Source organism: Cinclus cinclus, chromosome 8 (genome assembly GCF_963662255.1).
Source record: "Cinclus cinclus chromosome 8, bCinCin1.1, whole genome shotgun sequence".
Taxonomy (NCBI): Eukaryota; Metazoa; Chordata; class Aves; order Passeriformes; family Cinclidae; genus Cinclus; species Cinclus cinclus.
This window is the reverse complement of record NC_085053.1, coordinates 30,875,030-30,901,268: the sequence shown is the minus strand read 5'-3', so window position 1 is coordinate 30,901,268 and position 26,239 is coordinate 30,875,030. Positions and strand designations below refer to the sequence as shown.

Here is a 26,239-nt window from a genome sequence, read left to right as displayed (position 1 = left end):
TACCTGCAGGAGCAAAGTTCCTCTTAAAAGTGGGGTCCTAACTGTAGTACAAGTGAACTTGCCAGTTTCTGAATGTGCTCATCAGGCACTTCCTGCTGAAGTGGAAGTGTTGTACATGTGTACTACCTCAGGAACAAGGTAGTGCACACCAGGCATAGAGTCTCCAAGACGTGAAGAGCCATAAGGGGAGATAAAACAGAGGTAATTAATTGTCTTTAAAATTTGGATGCCTGATTCATTGTCTTCAAGACACAAGCTGCATTTTTAAATGTTTAAGAAGGCTATGCAGGGAGAGAAAGGATAGAACCTTATCTTAGTATTCTGAGAATTGTGTAAGTAATACTGACTGAAAAATTTTAGAATTATGGAACAACTTGAGACATGTTACAGCTATGCTCATTTTATATTGGACATTGTACAAACGTGTTACGTTAGGATTTCTGATGTCTAGCTTTCAAAAAAAGAGCTTATTAAACAAATACAGGCAATTATTGGCCATTCTTGGTTTAATATGCAGCTATTAGAAAAAGCCTTGTAAGCAGAGAAAGACAGGTCTTCAGAATTATGCATTGCGGTCAAGGCTCTGATTACTGCAGTTTCAACTTGGCTTTTGTGAACTAGACACTAGTTTATTTATAAGGTTGTGAGTCTGACTGTTCTCTTGCTTCCAAAATAATTGAATGCATTTGTACAAATAAAATAGTGGCATATAGATGATGTACACAAAACCCAGTATAATCCAACTCTTGTTTCATCCACCTGGCATTTTTGTATCTAAAAAATGTGTACAATTGCAATTTTTTCCCCAGTAGCAACAGTGCTAAATTGTGATTATTAATGGTAGACGCTGAAGATAACCCTCCCTGTGAGATTATGAAAGTGCTATTTTAATGATTTATAGAAAGAGTCTTGGTATGGTATCTGCATGAAGCATTTTACTGCACAAGAATAACTAGAAAAGGTTGCAATGATATGTAATGGTATAAAGCATTTGGGGTTAGAGACTCTGCTATGGAAAAAAAATCAGTAGCTGCCATCTGTCATTCTAGATCAGCTGGAATAATGCAGCATAGAAACAGAAAACTGGCATTTTCTGATCTTGGATAGAGGAAGCATCTGATTATTTCAGAACATTTCCTTTTTCTGGGTAAAGCATCGTCAAAGTTAGATTTTAGATGCTGTGTTTTCTAAAGCATGAGAGTGTCTTCCAAGACCAAGAGCCCTTTCTAGTTGGATTAGTACATCAAAATGTTAGGAAGAAGAAATACTTAACAAAACAGTTACATCAGACATAACTAACAAACAAAACTTGCTTCGTTCTAGAGTTCACCTAGTCTCCTGGGCCCAGACTCACTTTGAAAAAAATGTCTTGCAGGATAGTTGAGTTTGCAGAGTACTCTTCACACACATATCATTTCAGAAGTATCTTGGTAGCTGTGTCTTTGCTTGGATATCTCATGAAATTTGTTGCTGCATTAGTCCCAGAACAAGAATAAGATATGGAGGCTGGGAAAAAAAAGAACAGACAATTTCAGATCCAAAGAAGAATTTAGGGGAATAGCTAATAAGCACATTGAAATGGAAACTGTAATGAAGCTCTGTATGCAACCCAAACTGCTGGGAACATTTTGTTTGTTGTTCAGAGAACTGTAAAACTTCCACTAGCTATTGGTGTTTTTGATCACGTGGCAGAATTGCAGTTCAGTGATAATTTGCATATAATACATTAACTGTATACATTTTCAGTCCCCCTTCTGAGAGTAATTGTTTGACGACTGATGTATTTCAATACCTGCCTAATAGCCTGTGCTGTCACTGGTATTAGGGGAATGTTACATGTGGACCTTTGACATGTGATTATGTCACGCTGGTGATATTTTGTCTAATGTTAAGTGAACATGGACAGCATGTTAATTGTACAGTCACCATCAGGAAAAATATTGCATGATCTTTGGACTGGTAGTCATCTGGGAATATGTGTGTTGTCTGCGTGTGTGCTGCTTTGTCTTGTGGCTGTGACATGGAGTACATCATACTTTTTCAGCTACATGACTAATTAGGAGACTGCAATAATAATAATTTCATTATTAGAGTTTGATTTAGTGCTTGTTTTTTTTAACCGCACTAGAAAAATAGTCAGCCTTCTCCACTGAACTGTCAACTGATCTCAGGATTCCTGGGCAATTCTCTCTGTAGTGCACGTGCCCTGGACTTCTTGAGAAGCAAAGTAGTCTGAATGATGGGTAAAACTAAATAGTACATAGTAGTTTGATCAGATTGAAGTCTTAAACCCTTGCCTTTCACTGTGTTGTGTTTTTTACCCCCCTCTTCCTTTATTGTGTCCTGTGGTAAGACTTTCAGCAGTGGCACTTGGTTTGTGACAGCGCTGAATGCCCTCAGCTTGACTGTAAGTCAGCTACAATCACTTTTGAAACTTGGACTAAGTGTGGGTGGAAACTGATTAACACGTTGAGATTTCTGTCTTTGCACCTTTATAAAGAAAACAACACTTAAGTGATGAGGTGACTTGTTTGTCTTATCTACCACTCCTCTTCCCTCTTTACCCTTCAATTTTTTTTCATGTTATGAGCCAGTATCAGTAGTATAGTGGTAGTCCAGAAACTTATATTGGCACATAAAAGGTATTTCAAAGGCAAGTACCATTTAGTATGATTTATCACACAGGAGAGGAATCGTGTGTTTTTATTATAATTGCAATTTATGTGTGCATGATTGTACTAAGCAAAGCCACGCAGAGTCCCCAGGCAGCTGCAAAGAGAGTCACTTAATTGCAAAAACCAGTCCCTTTTAAGCAGTTAGCCCATTATCAGTTACATAGTTTTAGAATATAACAAACATAATCCGACCAACCACTATAAACCACGATGTGAACATGTAATGGTTATTTAACTTGTTCTTCCACTTCCAATTCATCTGAGTCACTTTCCCATAGTCGTCTTTTGCTTAGCTGAAGTAGCAGGTCTGAGCCATGGTTTTACAAGGGTAATAAGGCCCTTATTTTTTATATGGTTTTACCTCTATGCAACACATGATCTTCTAAGAAATAAGTTATGCCTGAATCTTTCAAAGAGGAAAAAAAAAACCCAGTATGCTGGTAAACCAGGTACAAGACTTACCGAAAGAGTTGTTTTTGTATTAATGTTAACCTTTTGACTTAACAGACTGCTTCAACACTGTTTGTCTTACTGGAATAATGTATTATTTTACATTACCAGGATTATTAGGCTGTATCTGCATAAGGAATACTGAATGTGGCTTAAAATGTACCCAAAGTTTGCCTAAAAATCTTCTAAGTAAAATTAAATTGACTACCAGTGAACAGCAGTACATTTCAAACCTTCATTTGGATTCTTTGCAAAATTGAGTCTGTAAACCTGGAAAAGTTTAGCCTTTTATATATGTTCAAGAAGTTTCTGCTTCTGAAAAGGATAGATCAGTTGTGCCAGAACTTGTGTTGGGATTTTTTTATAATTCTACTGAGAAAAGATGGGCAGAAGCATCAAAATCTTAATGTGATTTTTTTAAAGAGAAACATAACTGGGATGAATGTCTTTCAATCCTACTACACCCCGTGCATTTGTTAGCAGCCTAATTCGTTGTCTTGTGCTCTTGCATCTTTGAGCATTCAATTAGCAGCTTAAATACATGGAGGCCTTACTGTTGCTGAAGCCTTTTCTAGCAATACTTTGAATTACTTGAACTGACTGATGTGCTCCAGTAGAGGGGAGCAGCACCTACACATGCAGATCCAACAGCTTGCTAATAAAAACACTATTCTCTTAAAAAGCCTGCCTTGGTTTGAAAGATGGGTCCCAAGACAAAGGACCTATGTCCTTTGACTCTTGACTGCGTATTGACTACCTGTGTAGTCACTGGCACATGTAATTGTTGACCAAACACCAGGGAAGAAACCTGAAGAAACTTAATAGTTATCAAACTAGAAATAGAATTTTATTAGAGTTGAGTAATGCATTGCTGACCAAATACATGTTAGTTCGCATACATTTTTGCTTAGCACTGTCTGTTCAGTGCCTTCTGTTCCTTTACTATATTGATATTTAGTGAAGGAGCCTTTCACAGAAGTGCAAACTTGAGTGGGAGCACAGTAAAATCAGTCATTTGGCCTCACTGCATTTTTTTTTTTTTCTGTCTGCCTAAGAATGACAGGAGGTCTTGGGAAGTAGTTAAGTACGAGGGTTCAGTCAACAGTTAATATTTTGCAGCAGATCAGTCTACATCTTCAATACGTTACGTTTACCTTGGTTGCCTGACACCGGTTATATTAAATATCTAATTTGGTAAACAGTAGAGCATTGCTGCTAAGTTCTGTAATAGCAAAATGGGCTTTGACTTCATATCACAGGCATCATTGTTTAAATGTCATAAGAGAGTATTCTTCTTTGTCATTGCGAACTATGCAGTGACAGTGCTGACTTTAAAATGTTGGTTTTGGCGTTCCAGCATGTAGTTCACCCTTGCCTTGTACATTATTGTAGGAGTGCGTATACAAGTGTACGCATTTCTCATTGCAGAATTCTACAATTAGTGTTTTAATCATATTCCACAGAGAATGGAAATTTCGTTCTGGTCAGGATCATCACATGTAGATTCTGTTCCTATGTGGCTTTGAAGGAGAGATTGCCACAGGCTTTCAGATTCACTTATTGAATATAATACCTTGTACTTCATTTCACTATAAAAACATTACAGTATAAATGTAACAGTGCTGAGATCTTCTAGCACTACATCTTCTGTTCTCCACTTTTGTGCTGTGCGGAAATACAAAAAGTACATTCTAGTAAGAAATAATGTAGTAGATTATTACTACTTCTACAGATAGGTTTCCATTTGACAAGATTGGAATTTCGGTATACAGAAGGCAGTTTACACTTTAAACTTGCATGACTTGAATTTTGGGGTGCTAGTCATATATATGGAGGAGGAAAGATGTGGCCACCTGTTGCATGTAAAGACTATTTACTGTCATAGTAGCACAGGCTACAGAAATGTAGCTAACAATGTTATACCTTCTTTTCAGTTAGCAAATCATCAGGATTTTTTTTTTCGGTTGTATTCACTTCCATGTATTTGTTTTACAAATGGTAGTCAGGTGCAGCTGTTTCCCTTTCTGCATGTACAGTGTAAATTAATACAACCTGATAAGAGTCTTTCCTCTTTGTACAGACTGGCTTGGGTAGGTGGACAAGGCACAGATAACTTTCTATTCACAGAAAGGCCTGCCTACTTTGTGAATTTTTGTTCTGGTTGGAGAAGTCCCTGACAATCAGCTTTATTTTAAAATCTATTTGAATAGTATTTTTGTGTATCTCTGCTTGCTGGGGAAAGTGTGCTAGCTAGCAGCACAGAAGTACACAGTCAGTATCTTACACAGACAGCTTGCTCAACTGATCCAGGTACAGTTACATGGATAGAAATGAAGAAAACTACTATGGAAAACATGGTAATTTACTTGCTTTCTTAGAACAATTCAAAACACCTGATCTAAATCTCATGTATTTCAACTATGTTATCTCAATTGACTTAAATGGGCTTGGATACAGACTCAAATAATTTTCTGTAACTTCTTCAATTGTCAGGAATATTGTATTTTTTTCCCTGCATTTCATTTGCTAGCTTATTTAAATTGCACTCAAAGGTAAATTTAACATGTGTGTATAGTTGATTTATATTTTAGGAAAGTAATTTAGAGTTGCTTTTTCAAATTATTACAATGATAAAATGTAACAACTTCATATGCTGTTTGGAGTCAGATTTCATAAATATCTTGTGAGTTATTTTTTGTAATAGTATTTTACTTCAACTTACACAAGTTTCATATTATAAGACAGACTGTAAAATAGATCTGTCTCATCTGCAAAGAACAAATATAATCCCAGTCTTTAATTGTAGCGAAAGGTGTCAGTCCCCCCGTATCACTGCTTTCTTCCTTATGCCTGCTGGACTCCTAAAGCTTGGAATTTGCTTTCTAAATACATTTGGGCTTTTGTAGCTGGGGAAGTGGTTGCTTTTACCAGGAGCTATCTAGATACTAGAAACATAAGTAATTCCCACCTCACCCCCAAAAAAATCTTCAGAATTTTAAAAGAATAGTAGTAATTAAGTAGGGAATTTGAATTTAATTTAGAACTAAGTTAGAAAAATTAAATAAATGGCATTTTCCTTTTTTTCCTGTTGTTCCATGAAACTGATCACAGTTGTGATGAGCTGTAAGGAGTGTTCCAGGGATCCAGACTACTTCTGACAGTGAATTCTAGTGTACTTTGAACTTAGAATGTTGTTACTATTTCTTACCATATTCTGTAATGAATTCATACCAAGAGCTCAGTGACAGAGGAGGCAGCTTGAGCCATGTTGCCCTACATCATGCCACCATAAGCATAGACCTCACACCATAAGCTGGTGTGAGGGAACAGTTCTCAGAAGGAGTTTGCAGTATTGCAATAACTTTACGGCTGCTAGTGGCTGGTACTATTTCACAGCTTCTGTCTTGCTTGTTGAAGATGAGAGTCTCCATTTGAATTAGACCTCCCTTTCTGTAGTGCTTTGTTTTTATCCTCTTATTAGATCCATTTGAATGTCTTTGTGCTGAGATGTTACATTTTCCTGTTCTCTTCCCAAGTGGTATTTGTGTAATCCTTTCTTAAAAAGTTAGGGTGATGAAAATTCCAGTGTATAGTTGTTTCCTGAAAGATTGCCTAATGTCTAATCGAAACCATCCTTGCAGCAAATGAGATTATCTTATCTAACTGGTAGAAGAAGCAGAACTACTGATCGTTGTCAGTTTTGTAGGTTGATTGAAGACCGGTATTTTGTGCTCATTTGCTTAATCACAGGCATTGAAGTTGCATTCATTTACTGCTTTCTGTAAACCTAGTATCTCCTTTTTAATAAGTCCCTCTACTCTCTCAAATTTATTTGTACCTTCTAAAATTCTAGTCCCACGATCTAGACATAGTTTTTCATCTGAGGCTTCACATGTCCCCAAGCACAAGGAATGGTGTCTTTCAATCATGCTCATACATCTTGAAAGAGTGGTGCTTTTTTACAGACATTGCTTGATTGACTCATTGTCTCTTTGTAGTGTGCTGTAATCCTTTAGGATTTTTCTCAACAGTGTTTTTGAAATCAATTGTTCTGTATGGATTTCTGAATAGAGTTTGTCTCTATAACTTTTATTACTTTACAAAAATCACTTTGAAATGTTGTTTATAAAAATCCTTTTTGATAAATGCTTCTGTCTCCAGAAGTATTTTAACATTTGTCACCTGCACAGTTTCAAAGTGTTCATTTACTTCCTTGTTCTAATTTTTAAGGAAAACACTGAATAGCTTTGGAGAATAGGCTCCTTCAGTAGTGGGATTGAGCTAAGTACTAGAATTCAAGAGTGGGAACTTGGAGGCTTAATGGGTGACTCAGTAAAAATGTTGGCCCATAGAAGCAAGTAGACTGTTAGAGAGAATTGTTGGGAATGGACTGAAGTCAAATAGAAAAAGTCATAGGATTATATATATCACATCCAATATTTGTGGTGAATATCCTGTGCCATTCTGGCCCCTCCTTTTCTAGTGATCTGTAGTAGCATTATCAAAGGTAAGAAAAGGAATATAAGCATGACTGAAGCTATGAAATGGCTTATGTACAAAAGACATTAGAGCAGACCAGGACATTTGAGTATAATAATTTGTGACATTTTTGATAGCATAACATGCTGCTATGTTACACAATACAGTTATAAACTGATTGATTGCAAGCTTAAAACAGATAAAAGGAGGTAGTACTTGAAAGCTTAACTTGTAGTTAACTTGTGATTAACTTGTAGTACTCTGTGATGTAGGGCACTGCAGATTGTTAAAATATATGCAAGGTAAATAGAGATTCCTTGAATCTCAGTTCTTGAAATTAATGACAAAGAAATTCACTCACAGCTATTAAATGCAAAGTCAGTACTTTAGGAAAAATACAGTTGCAATTCTCTGTAATATCAGTGTTGGGGAAATACTACAGTGTTTGCCTTAGTGTTGCTATTCCTCCTCAGATATGGCCTCTTGTAAGATTCAGGGTGTGGGTTTGGTGGATTTTTTTGGTGTGGTCTGGTGTGTCTGTTCTTATGTGCTCAACAGGTCCTGTATGAGCAGTGAACAGAGGTTCAACTTCAGTGTGCCTTAAGGCCAGAACTTGTCAGTAGGGCATGATGTTACATACGGGTTTGTTCTGACGGTAAATTATTTCATAGTAGAAATTTTTGTAGAATTTTCCATTCAAAAAGATTCATTCAATATAAAGGTGTTGGCCCAGCATTAGATAATTGTTATGCTTTCCTGACTATGTATCACAGCATAGCTTCTTCCACTCCCTAGCATTGCTATCATACATCACTTCTCCAAAGTTTTAATTTTTTGGTCTCCTCTGTATTAGGATATTTTTGTTGCCGAAGCTTGCTAAGGTGGTTCTGAATACCTCAGATGAAGGACAAATAGGATTTTATTAACTGCTGTGTTTATTGTACTGACTGGTGTGTATGTATTTTGATAAGGTTTTCCTGATACAAACGAGGAACAAAGTCTGGCATTTAGTTAATAAGCAAATTCTGCTTTTGAGAAGTTGCTGAATTGTTCTCTAATTGACAAAACTAAGTATTTTCCTTTGAGGCCCAGGGGAGGAAATTTAGGATGGTAGCAGCATGTAATACCAAGGATGTTCAGAAGACGAGGTCCTAAAGAAAGCAATGACAAAGCACTCTGAAGCAGCAATTTGTATTGCTGCTTTAACATTTGAATGAAGAAATAATTTTTCATTGCACAGAGTTTTGTTCAGTAAATCTTCATAATTACTGAAATTTGTAAAGAAAAAGTCTCATAAAACTGGATAGCTGGCTTCAAAATGAAAAATCCAGATTCTGGTCTGCTGAATGGAAAACTGCTTGTTTGTCTTCATACAGTAGCTCAAAACTTAAAAATTTTAGTTTGACCATAAGTTTTTGTTACTCTTTACCAAATGAGATCATACTTTAATTTCTCTTACTGAGGTCCACATTGGAAGCACAGGTTGGTGAGTTGATATTTGGCAGGTTTTTAATATATTTTTTTTTGTGTGTAGGGTAAATCAGTTCAAACTGTGCTAATCAGGATAGCCACATGAAAAACAGGTTGCTGATGGAGGCTGTAGATGCCCCAACCCTTGCACTGTTCATGGGCAGGTTGGATGGGGCTCTGAGCAACCTGGTCTAGGAGATGTCCCTGCCCATGGCAGGAGGTGATTATATTGAAGGTCCCTTGTCACCCTTTCACATTCTGATTCTAGAGAAAAATCAGAAGTGCATAGTCTGTAACTGCAGAGGTAGGTTCATTAACTCTCTGTCAGACACACTTAGCTTGTGACTGGGAGACATAATCCTTGTCTCTCAAATACATTGTGAACCTGAGCATAGGCACAGTCATAGGATAATTTATAATTTTATAATTTATAAAAGGTAATTTATCATGTGGTTAATGTGAAGCCTTCAATGTTTTAAAGTTAGAAGTAAAAAAAAAGCCTTCATCTCATATACAAAATCTAGGTAATTTTATTGGTGAGTTACTGGTATTGCCCCTATGAAATGATTTTTAAAAAAACTGATTAAATAGAAATATGTGGAAGATGCTCTTCAAAGGCTGGTGTTAATACCCCCCTCTGGACAGAATTTATTTTAAGCAAGGACATGTTTTCATACTGTTTTATTTTAAATTCAGGTGAACCAAGGAAATTTGACCCGAAGTTCAGAGGACCTATTCATAACAGGTAAATATCATAACACATTGTGTTAAATTCTTTTGGTGAACAGGGGTTAAAAATGTTTGTTAGCAAAACTTTTTTGATTCTGAATTTGATTCTGCAAGTCTTCTAAATCCAGCCACCATCTTTACTACCCTTGAGGATGGATGACTACTGGAGAGTATTGAGTTATGTTCTCTTAAATCCTTTTAGTTTGAGTGCCAGTTCTGTGTGCCTTGCATTGATTAGTATCTGCTGTCCAACATGTGTAGTAGTTCTGATACACCTCCCTGTGACAGAGCCTCTTACCAGAGCAATCTGGCGCGACTTCACTTAGTCTTATGAAATGCAGAGTAGAGCAGAGTGAAATTGCTCAGAAAGCATCTAAGGAAATCATAAAATATCTCCCAAGATCATCAAGTCCAACTTTTAATCATGGTTAATTTTTCAGTGTTTTTCCAGATGCAGAGAGCTAAGTTCTAAACTAGCATTTACTGTCCTTACTGAGAAGAATAAATTAGAGAAGCACAAGTTATTTCAGTTTTATCATTCTCAGGAGAAAATTTTTGACAGAAAAGAGCACTGCAGACTTGTCATACTGTCGTTTGAAAACACACACTGTTCTTGTCTATGAAGGCTGTATTTTTTCTTTTCTGAAAGCTAATAATTTTAGAAATAATTAGAAATACTTGTTTAGGGAGTTTGTCCTAATTTATGAAGTATTTTTATGATACTCCTGGTGTATCAAGCCAAGTTTGAGTGGTGTCAGAATTGCATCTGAACGGAGGCTGGGAAAATGAGAAGCATTGTTTTAGCATTGCTTCCTCAATTTTGAGTAGTTGTCCTATCTTGGGTTACTGTCATATTGAGTCTGAATCCTGTACCACCTCGGCCTCACCAAAAGTTTATTTCAGTGAGATGATAAAGCTGTTCCTCTCTGCAAAGGGAGAAGTGTCCACACTTTGTAATATATTTCAAGTTCTACAGCTGCTTAAAAAAATCTGCTCTCTTTATCTCTTTTATGTTAAAAATGTTTCTCTGTAAGAGGAAGCATAGATTGGAAAACAGAAAGAATGGCAGATGCTAAAAATGAATTCTGAAGCAGATGTCCTGTAGTATGTCTTGCCACTTATATGATCACTTATAGGATAAGCAATCTCATGGGTTCACTTGTTTCAACAATATTTAAATCTGTTCCTCAATATGCTCTCATTGTCTGCAGTGAAAAAAGCATACACATTTGTTTGCTGGTCTTTTTGCAAAAACAGGACCTTACACCTTGAATGGGAGTTTATTACTAAAACTTCTGCAAAGTGCTGGTCCAGATATCTTACTCAGATGTTAAAATACCATATGACAATCAGTGGTTTTGAAGGGTCATATTAAACACCTTATTTTAAAAAAGTGTTTCTTCTTGCCCCTAGACGCTGCACAGACATTATTTGCTGTGTGATCTTCATAGTTGTCATTCTGGGTTACATTGCATTAGGTGTTGTGGGTAAGTAAATAGAGGTATAGTAATGCCTTTTCATATAGAGGGGAGGCAGCTTTGTGAATGTTAGAATTTTTAATTGAAATGTCCCTTTTTGCTTATATTTATGAAAAGCTTTCCAGTCAATAAGTAATGCCTCTTGTAGCAGCAAATAATGAATTAACAGTAAGTATCTGTTGTAATTCACAGAATCACAAACTGGATAAGGCTGGAAGGGACCACAGTGGGTCATCTGGTCCAACATCCTTGTTCAGAAGGATCATCTCAGAGCATATGGCACAGGATTGCATCCAGATGGTTCTGGAATATCCCCTGTGAGGGAGACTCCACACCCTCTCTGGGCAATCTGTTCAAGTGCACAATCACTGCACTGGAAAGAAGTTCTTCCTCGTAATCAGGTGGAACTTCCTGGGCTCAGTCCCTGCCTGTTCCTCTGGTGCCATTGCTGGGCTCCCAAAGCAGATCTGGCTCATGCTCTGCCCCCCTCACTGCACCCAGGGACACACAGGGACACTCAGGGACAGCCAGTGATAGCCAGGGACAGACAGGGACACCCAGGGACGCCCAGGGCTCAGCCCCTCTCAGCTGGGGCTCCTCTCCAGGCTGAGCAGCACAAGCTCCCTCAGCCTTTCCTGGGCATAGAGATGCTCCAGGCCCTTGCTCAGCTCCAGGAGCTCCTGTCCCTGCTGTGCTGAGGATCCAGAGCTGGACACAGCACTCCAGAGGTGCTTCCAGTGCTGGGCACAGGGCAGGATCACTCCTGGACCTGCTGGGAATGCTCTGCCTGGAGCATCCCAGGATCCTACTGGCCTCTTGGTCTCCAGGACAAACTGCTGGCTCAGGGAAAGCTTGTTGTCCTTCAGGACCCCAAGGTCTTTCTCCGAAGACCTGCTTCCCTGAAGGTAATTCAGAAGTTTACAGCCATGTGTTTACTGATAAAAAAAAACCCTCAAAATTAAGTGTGTTCAAAAAAATTACATGGATTGATAAGTTTTGCTGTCATAAAGTAACTGTTGGAAAGTTTCAGGCAGCAGAAGCTAGAGAAAAACAATTTGGGTTGAGAGCAGCCCTGAGGAGGAGGAATTGGCAATGCTGATTGATGAGGTTCGGCCATGAGCCAGCCATGTACACTTGCAGCCCAGAATGCCAATTGTATCGTGGGGTTGTGTTGGAAGAAGTGTGGTCAGCAGGTCCATTCTACCCCTCTGCTCTGCTCTTGTCAGACCTTAGCTGTACTCCTCCTGCTCCCAGCTCTGGGGCCCCTGCACAGGAAGGACATTGACATTCTGGAGCAAGTCTAGAGGAGAAGTGCTCTTAGGACTGGGGCACCTCTGCTACAGAGGCAGGCTGACAAGTTGGGGTTGTTCATTGTAGAGAAGGGAAGGCTCTGGGAGACCTTAGAGCCCCTTCCAATGCCTAAATGGTCTCTAAGAGAGCTGAAGAGGGACTTTGCACAAGGACGTGGAGTGACAGGATAAGGGGAAATGGCTTCTAAACTGACAGAGGGCAGAGTTAGGTTGGAAATTAGGAAGAAATTCTTCCCTGTGAGGGTGATGAGGCCCTGGCACAAGTTGCCCAGAGAAGCTGTGGCTGCACCATACCTGGAAGTGTTCAAGGTCAGGCTCAAAGGGACTTGGAGCATTGGATTACTTTCTTACAGTTTAATCCATACCTTAGTACAGCTTACTGTGCTTTGCATGTTAGTTTTTCATTAGGAAATCTACTAATCAGAACTCTTCTGTGTTGATCAGTAAAGTATAAAATGGTACTTTAGAAGTGATGCATTTTCATGCTAGCTAGTTTTAATAACTAACTGTGAGCACTTGACTAAAATCTTAAGAAGTATTGTATATTTTACAGCTTGGGTGCACGGGGACCCCAGGAAAGTGATTTATCCAACTGACAGCTATGGGCAGTTCTGTGGTCAGAGAGATACCCTCAATGAGTGAGTATACTAAATCTGTTTGCATACTTTTATTACTCATGCACTGTGAATACAATGTGAGGTTTCAAATCTCTCTGTCAAAGAGACAGTAACACTCTTACTGTATTTATTCCAGATAAAGCTCTGAAATACGTTAGTTGCCCAGTGCAAATCCAGATCCAGATTATTACTGCAATGCAGTTGTTTATGTCATTTAGAGAATATTTTTTTGTAAGGTATCAGTATAACTTAAAGATTGCATCAGCAGTTGCATAGAAAGTGACTAGCTGGCACAGCTTCTAAATGCCAAAGTTTGGGTAATTCATAACCTATTGAGCAATTCTTCATACACTTTGGGATAAGAATAGTCTTAAGGCATTGTAGTACATGTAGCCTGATCTGTAGTTTTGTCAACATGCACCAGATAACAGAAAAGTCTGTAGTGAAAGGCTCTTGTTTTGTTTTTTTTCTGGTGCTTATCTGGTGCTGGTAGAGAGGAGACTGAGCAGTCTGGGAGATGGGCAACTGTAACCGTATCCTCCTTGGATAAACAGGAGGTAAATACAGCTAAATGGCTATATTAACTTATCTCTGGTTTTCAGTCATTTAAAATTTTGAATTGTAGGAGTTAAATTACTTAGTCGATACCAATAGAGTACTTACACATGAAGATAGCTTCTGCTCAGGGAAGAAAGGTGTTGCATCAATTTTTTCTCTGAAAATCTAAGTGGTTTAAGAAACAATTTTATAAAAAGGTTTGCTTTTTCACTCACTGTCTTCCTTTTTAAAGGTAAATTTTAGGCATGCTTTATGCCCTTGTCACTGTCAAGAAGCTGGATGCTATGCTAGTGTTTGATAACAACTCTTTTCTGCTTCTTTCTTTTCCCATTTAGCTTTTTGTGGAACAAAATGAGGAAGCCACTATCAAAAGGGCAGTTTAGACAGGGAGAGGCAGGAGATAGAGACTGGAACAAAAGTAGAGCTAGGGCTATATATACTCTCAAGTTTTTTTACAGGGGAAACAGGCTAGTGAAAGAAAACTTGTTCTCTGATTATTCTTCACAGCAACTGTTGGAGAGTCCTGAAGAGTAAAAAAAAAAAAAGTAGAAAAAGTTGTAGTGGTGTGTCTGTTCCCCGCACCGCACCCTTTCTCTCCTCCCCACCTTGTTGCCAATTGTCCATGTCCCCTCTGTTGCCAGTGGGAAGTAGTGGACAAATGGCTTTGGGAGTCTCAGACACACAGCTTCCGTATCCTGTGTGATGTGGAGCCAGGTGTTTCTCTCTGGTTCTTACCATTCACTCCCATTCTCTCTTTTGTTTTGTTATTTGAGTCTTCCCTTTAGTTATTTCTTACACTGTAGTTTTGGTTTCTTTTTTCAAATGACCCTCACTATATGGGATTGCTGGAGAATAATACAGCTACTGAGACTGCATTTTGGAATTTATTTGGTACATTGAGGAGATTGTTATAAAAATATAAATCAGAAGACACATAATACAACCTACCAGAAAAGCAAGAGTGTTTATGGTAGTAGGCCTGAACACCCATCTGAATGAATCCCTCTAGTCCCTGGAGTGGGGCTGTGGATATGCTTGTGAGCATGGTCAATACCATTGTTTTTCAGATTCCCTGAAAGTAAGCAGTGTGAAAGGCTTAGCCAGAGCTGTGTCTCTCCGAAGTCCCCAAGGGTTTAGTCTTCAGACATTTTTCTTGGGAAGTAAGCACAGTCTTCATGTTTTGAATCTTGTCCTTCTAACAAGTATTTTCAACAATCTCACTGAGGAGTAGAAAAGACAAGTTGGAAACAAAGCCGGCACTCACAACTTGTGCAAAAACCCATTTGAACTCCAGTGAATGCCATGCAGTCAAATAAATTGTTTGTATCATCATTAAAGTCTCTGTTAGACCTCCTCATGTCTCCTTGTAATCTATCTCCATTAGTTGCTGTGTAATCTCTGAACTTGTTTTGCATTCTACAGAGCATAATGTACTAATGGAATACAACACAGTGTCATTATACAGGATACAGACCTAATTCTCAGTGGGTGTTTTCACGTGTTATATATATGTTTAAACTTTCTTTTCTGCTGTCAATACCAGCAAGTGGGCTAAGAAAAAAAAAAAAAAAAGAAAAAAGAATTCATAAATGGTTTTGAGCAACTCACAGATCATAAATACCATCAAGAAACTATTGAAGAATGATGACATTTCAGTCCAAAATTGTATTCTACTAATTTAAAGAAATAGCAACTAATGGCAGTGAATTAGTTTTGCCAGGACATGTCTTTTCTTAAACAGTGCATAGCAGAATATACCTCAATGAAAACAAGTTAACTTTGTAAAATGTCAGGCAATTGAGTTAATCCCAGTCTTAAATGGAGCTTGAATGTGCAGTGGTGCTATATAATGGCTTTGAAGGCATAGCCCTATTCAGCAGTTGGTGGGATTCACATGCTGCTGGGAGAGCAGAGGATATGTCCTGGACTGGGGGATACAATGAGATGTAGAAGCAGGACTCGTGATGAAGCAGGACAGATAGAAGCGGGGCAGCTTTGTTAGCTCAAGCACCCTTCATTGTTAATACTGCCATCCTGCTCACAAGACAGAGCTCCCACTGTGCTGTATTGCCATGGTGAAGGTCAGTGAGGGCTCAAACACTGCTTTGTGGGGTCTGTTGTACATCACAGAAGCATGGAATAGCCTGAGTTGGAAGGGACCTTAAAGCTCATCTCATTCCAACCCTCATTCCGTGGCCAGTGGCACCCTCCACTAGATCAGGTTGCCCTGTTCAGCCTGGCCTCAAACACTTCCAGGCATGGGGCAGCCACAGGTGCTCTGGGCAACCTGTGCCAGGGCCTCACCACCCTCACAGCCAAGAATTTCTTCCCAATAGCCCATGTAAACCTGCTCTCTGTCAGTGGGAAGCTATTCCCTGTTGTCACTCCAGGCCCTTGTAAATAACCTTTCAATATTTTTGTAGGCTTCCTTCAGGTATTGGAAAGCCACAGTTAGGACATCCCTGAGGCCTTCTCTTCTCCAGGCTGAACAATCCCAATTCTGTCAGCTATTTCTCATGGGAGAGGTGCTCCATCTCTCTGATCAACTTGGTAGCCCTTCATAGTCCATAGGGGGGCATATCCACCATTTCTCTCAGGGACGCCGCATACCCCTGAGTAGAAGTCTTGTATAAAAAGGGCAGATCTACTGCCATATTATCTTCACTAGAGCTATCTAATAATTTCCTGACATAGCAAAGACTAACAGCACATTTTGCTGTCTTCAAAACCCAAGTCTTTAAATCAAGAGATTTTGAAGTCCTCAGTTTCCAACAAATCCAGACTTCAGTGACAGCTCCCACAAGACTTTTAAGTTCCAGTAGATGTGAAATAAGTGGGACTAACAGACTGACCCTTGCTTACATCAAGGGGCGTCTTGTCAGTGTTATTAGTAGATGCTATTGTATTCTGTTTTCTGGACAACTGCTTTTGGTTTCCAACCATAAAAAGCTTCTGATTGATTTTGGTGCCACCTTCTGATCAACAAGAATTAGGCAGCTTTTACAGTGAAGCAAGTGCTGATGGTGAGTTTGCATGCAGTGCATACACAGGGTGTTGGTGGGACAGAGACTATGATGTTTTTGCAGGGTTATTTTACAAACCTCACCCTCTCGAGGCAGGACTACAGAGACATGGATTGTTTCAGCTTAAAGTCTTGCTGTGGAGAAAAGCTTGTCAAAATTAGAATTTTTTAGAGCAAATACTTCTGGTTTCATAGATGTCCTGATGTGAAACATTCAAGGTCTGCTTGGGATTTTTTATTTGTCTTGTGTTTGAAAGGATTGTATGGGTATTCAGAATAATAGAATTTAAATATCAATATATGTTACAAATTTTTGAGTGGTAGGATGTATAAGCACCTATATTTATGATGATAATTATCTTATATCCATTTCCATAGGAACAAGACCATTTTGTTTTACTTCAACCTTCTGAAATGTGCCAGCCCCGTAGTGTTAATAAACCTACAGTGCCCTACAACACAGGTGAGTGAAAATATTTTCCCTGCATCTTAGTCATGGTGTTTATAAATGAGACATGTATTTGTTTAGATTTAAAAATTGTTGTTCATATACTTCAAAATATAACATGATTGTTTTATAAATTACTTGTAGCACATACTCTCTGTAGCGTGTGATGGTCAGAAAAATGAAATGGAAATGCACGAGGCTGTGTATTTTGGATAAGAATAGACAAAAAATCTGATGACTTGAATACAGCAATTTGCTACTTACGAATTCATCACTGGCAACTATCCAGTAGTATTCAGTGCGTGCAGAAAATATTTATACCTAAGGTTTTTAAAGCTAGACATGTTTAAGAAACTGTGCGTATTACCAGTGATAGGAGTATCTGGATGTGGCTGGAGCCTATGGTTCCTTCAAAAGCAAAGATTTTGAAAGCTTGTTCTTGCCTTATGCCACAATTTGTACTCTGTTGTGCTGTGACTCCTCATGAAGTTGTGAAATAAACCCACTGCATTTGTGTGGTTTAAGATTAACCTCCCAATCTTTCTTACAAGACCATTTTCCTGACCACAAAACATGGAAATCTGCAACAAGAAAGAGCAAAAACCCTCTTAACATTGCTGTCAGAATGAAAACTTGCTCCATCAGCTGCAGATCTTCAGCAATCCCCGTCTGTCCACATGCAGGCACTGACACTGTTACCCTGCAGTCTTTAGATTCCTTAACTAGAACAGTGGAGTCTGTTGAGAAATATGAGGTCATTGCGTGGGATTTCACTGGTGCTGAGGTCAAGTTGGCAATGGCCATAAATCAAATAGGGTGAAATACTTTTTGAAGAAGAGTTTTTGGGAACAGAGTTGTTACTGTGTTCATTTTCAGATATGCAACATCTCCAAAACTAAGAATGCTGTGTTTGAATGCTGTTTGTTACTGTGGATGGTTAGATTACTGGTCTTTTTGGAAAATGGAGAAGATTTTTTTGATCATTCTTCTTTTGAACTGCAAACAGAGTCCTTCATTCCTGACCTATACATATAAATTGCAGGAGTAAAAAAAACCCAAGAACTAACATGAGAAGACCTTCAGTTCATGAATAAGACTGGATTTGGGAACTGTTATTACAGTCCATTGGATCCATAGACAGCACATTTCACTGCCTGTTTAATAGATGGCAAACAGTTTACAGCAAAGTGTGTACTTGTTAGTACCTGTTGTCCCAGCAAGGACAAAACTCTTCTTTCTTTGTTCCTTGGCCTGTGGGTAGTCTGTAGGACTGAAATACTCATTTAGAAAGATCCTGCAGCATCTGCCTTGCTCTAAGGGTTAGTACAAGACCTTTTCCCAAAATTCTTTGAGTTGAATTACTTATGATGGAATGCCCTTGACATGAAAAACAGTTTTTGTGCATGATGTCTCTCTGGTACTTGGACAGCAGAGATTTGCAAAGGGTGTTTGGATAGCACAGCTTTGGAAACAAACTGCCTTCTAGAAAAGGCTGAAACTTGCTGTACAGATGGAATTCAAACCACCTCACGGTCTTAGCTCTGAGGAGTCAGAATGTCTGTCAACTTGTGTGATTCCAGGGACCAGCAGAACCTTCAGAGTCTGTTTGTCAGGGCAGCCACTTCTCCATATCTTAAATCTAAATCACTTCTCAGTAGATGCATTCAATAAACCCCAGTCCTCATCTGATTTCTCACATAAATCCAGCTTATAATGACTGTACCTTGATTCATGTGAAGTGAACTTGTGCATCCCCTGGCTTTGTAACTAGGGGAGATCCATTCTTAGTCTGCAGTTAAAATTCACTTTTGAGTGATTTACACATAACTTGACAGTATTTGTAGAGATGTAATTGACTGAAGAGATTTTGTAGAAGGTTGAAACAACAGTACCTGAGGCTTTTGATTTTAGTGAGACTTTCTTTAAATAAAGTTCTCCTTATACATGTAGTAGAAAGAAAGTGCATGTATCCTGTGAAAGTAGCTGTCACATCAACCTTGCTCATGTATACTGCTGCTGGTAGATGTAGAGGAGGACCTGACAGGTCTTTTCTTGCTGTCCAAAAAAATAAGTAATACTCTTCAACAGACTGAAAACTCTTCTTACCTATCAGAATGTGTAGAGCCTAAGAAGACAGAGAGAAGGGCTTGATATGCCAGATATGAGGAAAACACACTTTGAAAGTGTTTTCTATCAAAGAATTCTAGAAGTATTCATTTTGGGAATCAAAATGACAACACAGCCTTTCTAAATCCTGCAGTAAACATTACTGAAGGTAGTGGCATTTTTCTTGCTTTTTCATTGCACTGACTTTCCTTACCCTTCTCTACCCAGAGTGTATCTTTACTTACTTTTTTCTTTTCTTGCAGCTTTGTGTCTCAAAGTGCCCAGACAGGTTTGCAACCTACGCTGATGTTCAGGCTTCCTACAGATATAGACCAGATCAGTGGAATTACTTCAGGCAGTTCTGCAAACCTGGTTTTAACAATCCTCGCAAGGTGTGTATGTATCTCTAGCTGATAAAGTGCCTTTTTTTTCAAGCAGTATGTAATGTGCATGATTTTACTGAGCTGCATCAAAGATTTGAATTATTCTGATTTCAGCATAGAAGATGTCCCATTTGTGTGATTTGACAGTTGTTTAATCCAGGCCAAAAATCTTGAATGCACACCAAATCCCCCATTGTTCAAATGATTGCTGTTTGCTTAAAAGACTACCTGCAGCTACTCATGTAGTTGCAGTATTGTGGCAAGCAGTGTCCTTTAGTACTTAGGTACCCCACAGCAGTAGAGTGGAGTGTCTCAAACCAATTCTTAAGGCTCCTAAGTCACCTATAGCTACTTGGAAAGTTAGCTAAGAAAATCAGTCTATCCTTCATATAACTGATTTTGCACTCAGATGTACTGCATTACTTCTCCCATCTTTCAAACATCTTGCAATTCAGCTATATTAATTGGGTTAAATTCTAATTTTACTTTAAGATTAAAGGTGAGGGGTAGGCAAGGAACAATTGCCGAGTCAGTTCTGGCTTAGATGCTGATCCAAAGGTCTTTAATGTCGCTAGAAGAGAATAGTCTTTTTCCAAATCTCACTGACAGTTTGGATTCTCACTTAGATACAAATATATCTTGCAGCTCCACAGGGAAATCTGGGGAGGCGGCTACAAAGCCCATTTGGGGGCATTCTCTAGGACTGGGTGAGAAACTAACAACACTAGCTATACTGCTATGTATTCAGCGTTCCTATTTTTCCCCTTTATAGTCTGTTGCTCAAGTCCTACGTGATGAAGATTGTCCTTCGATGATTGTTCCAAGCAGGCCTTGTGAGTGGTTCTACTTCTTATACGCATCTTAGCAGATTGTGAGCATTCACATTAAAGCACAACTCCAGTCTGAAGTGTATTTTGTGGCAGCATCACTGTCTGTTATCTGACATTGACGTCCATTCAGTTTTAAAGTATAAGTCAATTCAATTTGAAAATACAAATGTTTATTAATATTTTTTATATCAGTCATCTGGGAACATTCAGCATGTGATCGGGTCAAGCTGAGCTCTTTTTTGCTCTTGAATCATCACTGATAGCAAAAGCTCTTCAACTCAAATTGTGCCTTCCAAAACAAGAGCAAGCAAAGCCACTGGTATAAAGAAAACGCTACAAATGTTGGAAGGATCATATCATAGTTGCTGAAGTTCAAATGATACTTCAGCCCAGTTACAATGGAGCTCTCTTTTCAGTGCACTGCTGGCTATATTGGGCATACAGAAGAATTCAGGGGCAAAAAATGTCACTATGGTCAGCAAGTGTTTCTGAGTAGATAGCCACTGATCTCAGAGCTCATCTCAGCTGCACAAGTGTAGTACTGACCCAGAGTCTTATGGAAATTAGAAATTTCTGTTTATTTTTGCCATACTTCTATAAACTAGGGATCATGTAAACCAGGAAGAGGTCATTAAAAGGAGAAAATGTGTACAAAATGTTTAAAACATAGTATGATTATGTATGAAAACTGAAGTACTGACCCAAAAGACCAAATAATTTACAAAGAAGTTTTTATATTCTTTTAGACTACATCAAGGGCAAAGATTATAGCGGGGGGGGGGGGGGGGGAAATATGTGCTAAGGTATGTTACTTAATCATTTAGTCAGAGTAATTGCTGGGGGAGATACACCAGGCTGAATATTGAGCCCTGGCATCGGTATTTGTTGGAATTTGGTAAGGAAAGCGCTGAACGATTATGTGAAGTACAGCTCTGAAGAAGGACTTACCTGCTCCTTTCTTTGGAATGAAACCAAGGACATTTTGCAGCAAAGAACAGGGCAGCATAAATGAGTATGCAAACATCTCTCCTTTTCTCACTTTTTTTATAATCTTCTCTTCTGTTTCTCTAACCAGTTATCTCTGTCTTTTTTCCATTGCTTCATCTCCAACAATATCTAGTGATAGTGGCTGGTACTGGAGCTTATCTGACATATAAGGAAGCTGACACTTGCTGTTATATATTGTTTTGGGGGCTAATATGATTAATGACCAGTCAAGTTGAATCTGTCCCTGGGGGGTGGTCTAATTATTACCATAAAATGGTGTATTTGAGAAGCTGCCAAGATACTGGCAGAAATTAAGTTCCACATTTATTACAAATCCTTAAATTCCTACATTCAGTGCTGTTGTTATTTGGTAGGACTTAGAATCTCCGGTTTAAATATATGATCCCACCCTGCCTGAGCTTAGGCAAAATGCCCCAGAGCATAAAATTCATAATCTTGAATGTAATGGCTCTTCCAAGATTTGACAAAGTCAACATATTGTTAGGTAATCAGTTGAAAAACAATTGACTGTGAATCTGAAATTATTTAAATATAAATATTTAAATAATACAAATACAAATACAATGTGTGTTACAAAACACACATTACAAAAGCAGAGCTTGACATGAAATGTAATATGCAGAGCTTGTTTTCATATTTTGAATAGTTCTGAAGAGATGCTTCCCAGACTTCTCCACGAAGAATGGTGTGTTGACCGTGGCAAATCAGACTACATTCAAAGATGGAAGAGGGAAAACAAGAAATGTAACTGATCTCAGGGAAGCTGCAAAGTAGGTTTTTACCCTTCTTCAGTTATTTTTGGATTCTAAGGTTGTGCAATAATTCAGTAATTGGAAAAAAAATCAGAATCTGTTGTAGCAAATGACTGAGGATACCCAAGCAAGTCTTGGTAGTAAATGATCTCTCTATGCCTGAATACTTCCAAAGTTCCATTAAGGAAATCCAGCACTGTGGTGTGCAGAAGGGAGCAAAAAGAGCAAAATAGTTTTAGTCTGATGGTCTCAGCTGTTTGTTGAAATCATTCGTGTTTTTCCTAGCAAAAATAAGTTTTGTGAAGAAAGTTAAATGAGGTTCAAAATGCAATCCTCACACTGCAGGACTCAGGCCAGTCAGAAATGACCTTGGCTATCCTGTTCTGTGGTGAATTTTCCACTACTGTGGTGGAAGGTGCTTCAGGCATCTCACCTCTTCAGAGTGCTCCTGCTTCTGGTAAAAAGTCAGAAAACTTAGTCAAAAATCTATTGGGATATTCTTCAGAAAACAATTATATGGGCAAGCATTCTGCAGGATAGTAAAACAGTTCCATTAAGTTGCTTCACTGACCTGTTTTCTGGTTCTGTGCTATTAGAAGTTCTAGAGTCACAACTGTCTGTTCCTTGGTACATTGCAGATATTGATAGTATAGACTTGTCTTGTGACTTAATAAGCAATTCTGACAATAAAGCCTTTTTAATGAATTTTTTTCAGGACTTGTAGAGACATTCTTACACAGTTTGTTTCTTTCCTGTAACTGATTGATGTGGCTTGGTGACAGAACTGGAGGTGAAAAATTTTAATATACCACTGCCAAAGATATCTCAAATTCTTTCACTGATTCTATTAATTGTTTAAATATATTCTCATTTTCTACCTGAAGTAACCTTTTCTTTGTTTTTTCTTTTCTCAGTGGCATCAATATTGTCCTGGATGCAAGATCAGTTGGAATGAAAATTTTTGAAGACTACGCCATTTCTTGGTATTGGATTCTAATGTAAGGGTTTGGTTTTTTTTATTTTTAGTGTTTCAAAACTCATTTTGGAGTGTTCAGGGAATAAAAAAAAAAATAGGTCATGTATGTATTTGATACAAATCCTACTTTAAAACTCAAGGAGCAATTGCAATTTCCTTTCATCACACATGATAAAAAGGTTGTTATGGTTCTGTGGGTGAGGTAAGGATAGTACAGCATACATACATAGACTGTCAGTTGGTCTGGAATAGCTTTTTAATGTCCTGCCAGAGAGAAAATCAGGAGGAGCAGTGTTCTGTTGCTGCACCCATGTGTGTGGCAATTCCAAAACTGAAAAATCTTAATTGACTTTCAATCCAGTTGCAGTTGCCAGGTGTCACGAGTACATATATAAAATAGAGAGTTTCTGAATTCATGTAAGCAATATACAGTTAATTCCATTATAATACCTAAGTTCAATATAAGCCCATAAATCCAATGGAGCAGACAAAGCAATATCAAGAACAAAATTTATTGACCAGTATTAACTTTTTCTTATTAACTTTTTCATTAGTCACCAATTAATTAAAATGCAGCACTGAAACAAGAGAAGTAGCTACTTTGCTGAAGCAAATATGTAAGTATTTGTGGTTTCCTAGCCCATTAATATTGGTTTTGATGATCAACACAACCATTGTGTTGATCTATTTGAACAGGAACAGAAGTTGTCACCAGGTGAGAACCTATAATGTGCACGTGTTAAGCATTCATTAGTCAATCCTGAATGCAAATCCACGGCAATGAATACATGCTTTAGAAGATAATGTGGAGATTTAATCAGTTCAGAAGCACGAGTTGTCAGCTTTTAAAGGTGTTCAGTCACTGCTTTCTCATAGTCTGATACTCTGCTCACAATATTTAGCAGCAGGAAACTCACAGATATTCAGCAAGCTTGGGTCTCTCTATCTATCAGGCTTACGGTACAGATTCTTTCAAAGGAGATACCACTGAACACACTGGACAGAGAACTGGCCATATTTTAAAACAGAAGTTCTAAATATTGAAGTAAATTTCCACATTTCAAATATGGTAATTTATTTTTTTGTAAGGAAGTATTGCCACTTTAAAGTAGTTGGATAGAATTTTCTTCACACTTCTCACCAAATGATAGCAGAGATCAAACGATTTCTGGACAAATATATTTAAGTGTCAGAGTTTGGGTGATGACAATGAAGGCTTGACAGTGAAGGGAGGCTGGATTAAAATTTAAATATGGAATTGCTTTAGTCATTTTAACATACCCCAAAAGAACTACTGCTTCAAGCCTCAGTTTAAGGGAACTAGTGTGTTGAAGACAGTTGCTATTGTGTACTTAGTTTTGGTGTTACGAGGACTTATATATAGCTAAATATAGCATATATATACCTAAAGATAACTTTAGATAAAGGTAGTTTACTACTTTCAAGATGGAGCTCCAAAACTACAATTTTTCTTGAAGAATACATTCTGAATGTCAATTAATCATTCAGAAAGAGAAAGTACATCAGGCTAGGAAGCCTTTAAAGGGGTAGGAACAATGGCAAGCTTACAAAGGTTTAACTGAATAAGCTGATGTGATTTTTTTATTATCAGGCTGCCCCATTTTCTAGCTTTGACTATTAGCTAAATGAGCTGGGAACATTCAGATGAAAAGTTACTGAACACAGGCAGAAAGGGGGTTTAAAGTTTTTTGAGTCTGTACAAATAAAAAATTCTGATGTAACACCTACTAAAAATAATGAGTCATGAAATGTTCTCTGAAGCACCCGCGCTGGATATTTGTTTGATGGGATTAATATTCATATTGTTTTCTTCAGAAATTTTTAGAAAATCTGATGGAGTAAAAAAGTCTTTTGCAATAAATTTTTCCTTTCTGACTTACTTTCTAGGAGTGAAATGAAAACATACGTTACGTTACGTTACGTTACGTTACGTTACGTTACGTTACGTTACGTTACGTTACGTTATATTAATTATCCTATATTATGTTAATTGCCTTGATGAAGAGAAGGCACTGTAGATGTCTCTCCTAGGGCCTCCACAGAAATGTGCTTTAACAATTTCTTTCTATGCATCATAGTGCCCTGATCATTTCCTCTTCTGATTAACAGAGGCTGTGATGAGTAGAAATTATGTCCTCCTATCTTCCTGATGGTTTTCCTCCTAAATTTAATTATTTTTTTCTCCTAAGAAGCTCTTAGAATGTTGTTTACTAACATTGTTTCTTTGCAATCAGGGATTTTCTGTGGAGGACATAAATCAGCAACTTCCCCACACATAGGTATTCCTCCGGTTTAACTTTCTGCACTGTAGATTAGACAGTAGCCTGAAAAGGGCAGTGAGTTTTTCAGCTGGTGTAAGTGACAAAAAAGTCATTATATTAATCCCATTCAACCAGCCTGAGAACCTAGTGCACATAAACATTTCAGGCCCTGTGAGATCATCATATATAAGCCATTTATTTGTAATGGTAGCTAATAGCCATAACAATGTATTTCATAACAAAGATTTTGAAATACATTTTTTACAAACCATGCTATTATGTGAGATGAAGTGACCCTCAGAGTCACTGGAGTAACTTGTGTAACAGGAAGTTACAGGAGTAACTTGGAAGTAACAGGAAGGCAAGAAAGTGAGTAGATTCTCATACTCATTTTCCCTCTGTTTCTATTTCTTCACTTTCTAGTGGACTGTTCATTGCAATGATGCTGAGTCTGCTGTTCCTTGTGTTATTGAGGTTCACAGCTGGGGTTCTCTTCTGGATTTTCATCTTTGGTGTGATTGGAATTATAGGATATGGTAGGTTTAATTTTCTAGCCTCTGAGACTATTTTTTCTTACTGCTTAAGTCTGGGCATGGAAAATCAGTAGTTAGTTTAATTAAATGGTACAGTTGGGTGAATTAATGCCTAATTTTAGACACAATTAAG

The 26,239-nt window shown here is 38.1% G+C and overlaps 1 protein-coding gene across 1 annotated transcript in view; it reads left to right on the top strand.

The window, feature by feature from the left end:
* The first annotated feature begins 5,445 nt into the window (after positions 1-5,445).
* SLC44A5 (solute carrier family 44 member 5) overlaps positions 5,446-26,239 on the top strand; it is a 36,840-nt gene continuing 16,046 nt past the window's right edge. The window contains exons 1-10 of the mRNA XM_062497364.1: positions 5,446-5,482; positions 9,771-9,819; positions 11,217-11,290; positions 13,145-13,229; positions 17,167-17,251; positions 19,606-19,734; positions 20,498-20,558; positions 22,210-22,333; positions 23,230-23,313; positions 25,997-26,109. Of these exons, the coding sequence (XP_062353348.1) occupies positions 5,446-5,482; positions 9,771-9,819; positions 11,217-11,290; positions 13,145-13,229; positions 17,167-17,251; positions 19,606-19,734; positions 20,498-20,558; positions 22,210-22,333; positions 23,230-23,313; positions 25,997-26,109 (841 nt within the window). The remainder of the gene's footprint in view (positions 5,483-9,770; positions 9,820-11,216; positions 11,291-13,144; positions 13,230-17,166; positions 17,252-19,605; positions 19,735-20,497; positions 20,559-22,209; positions 22,334-23,229; positions 23,314-25,996; positions 26,110-26,239) is intronic.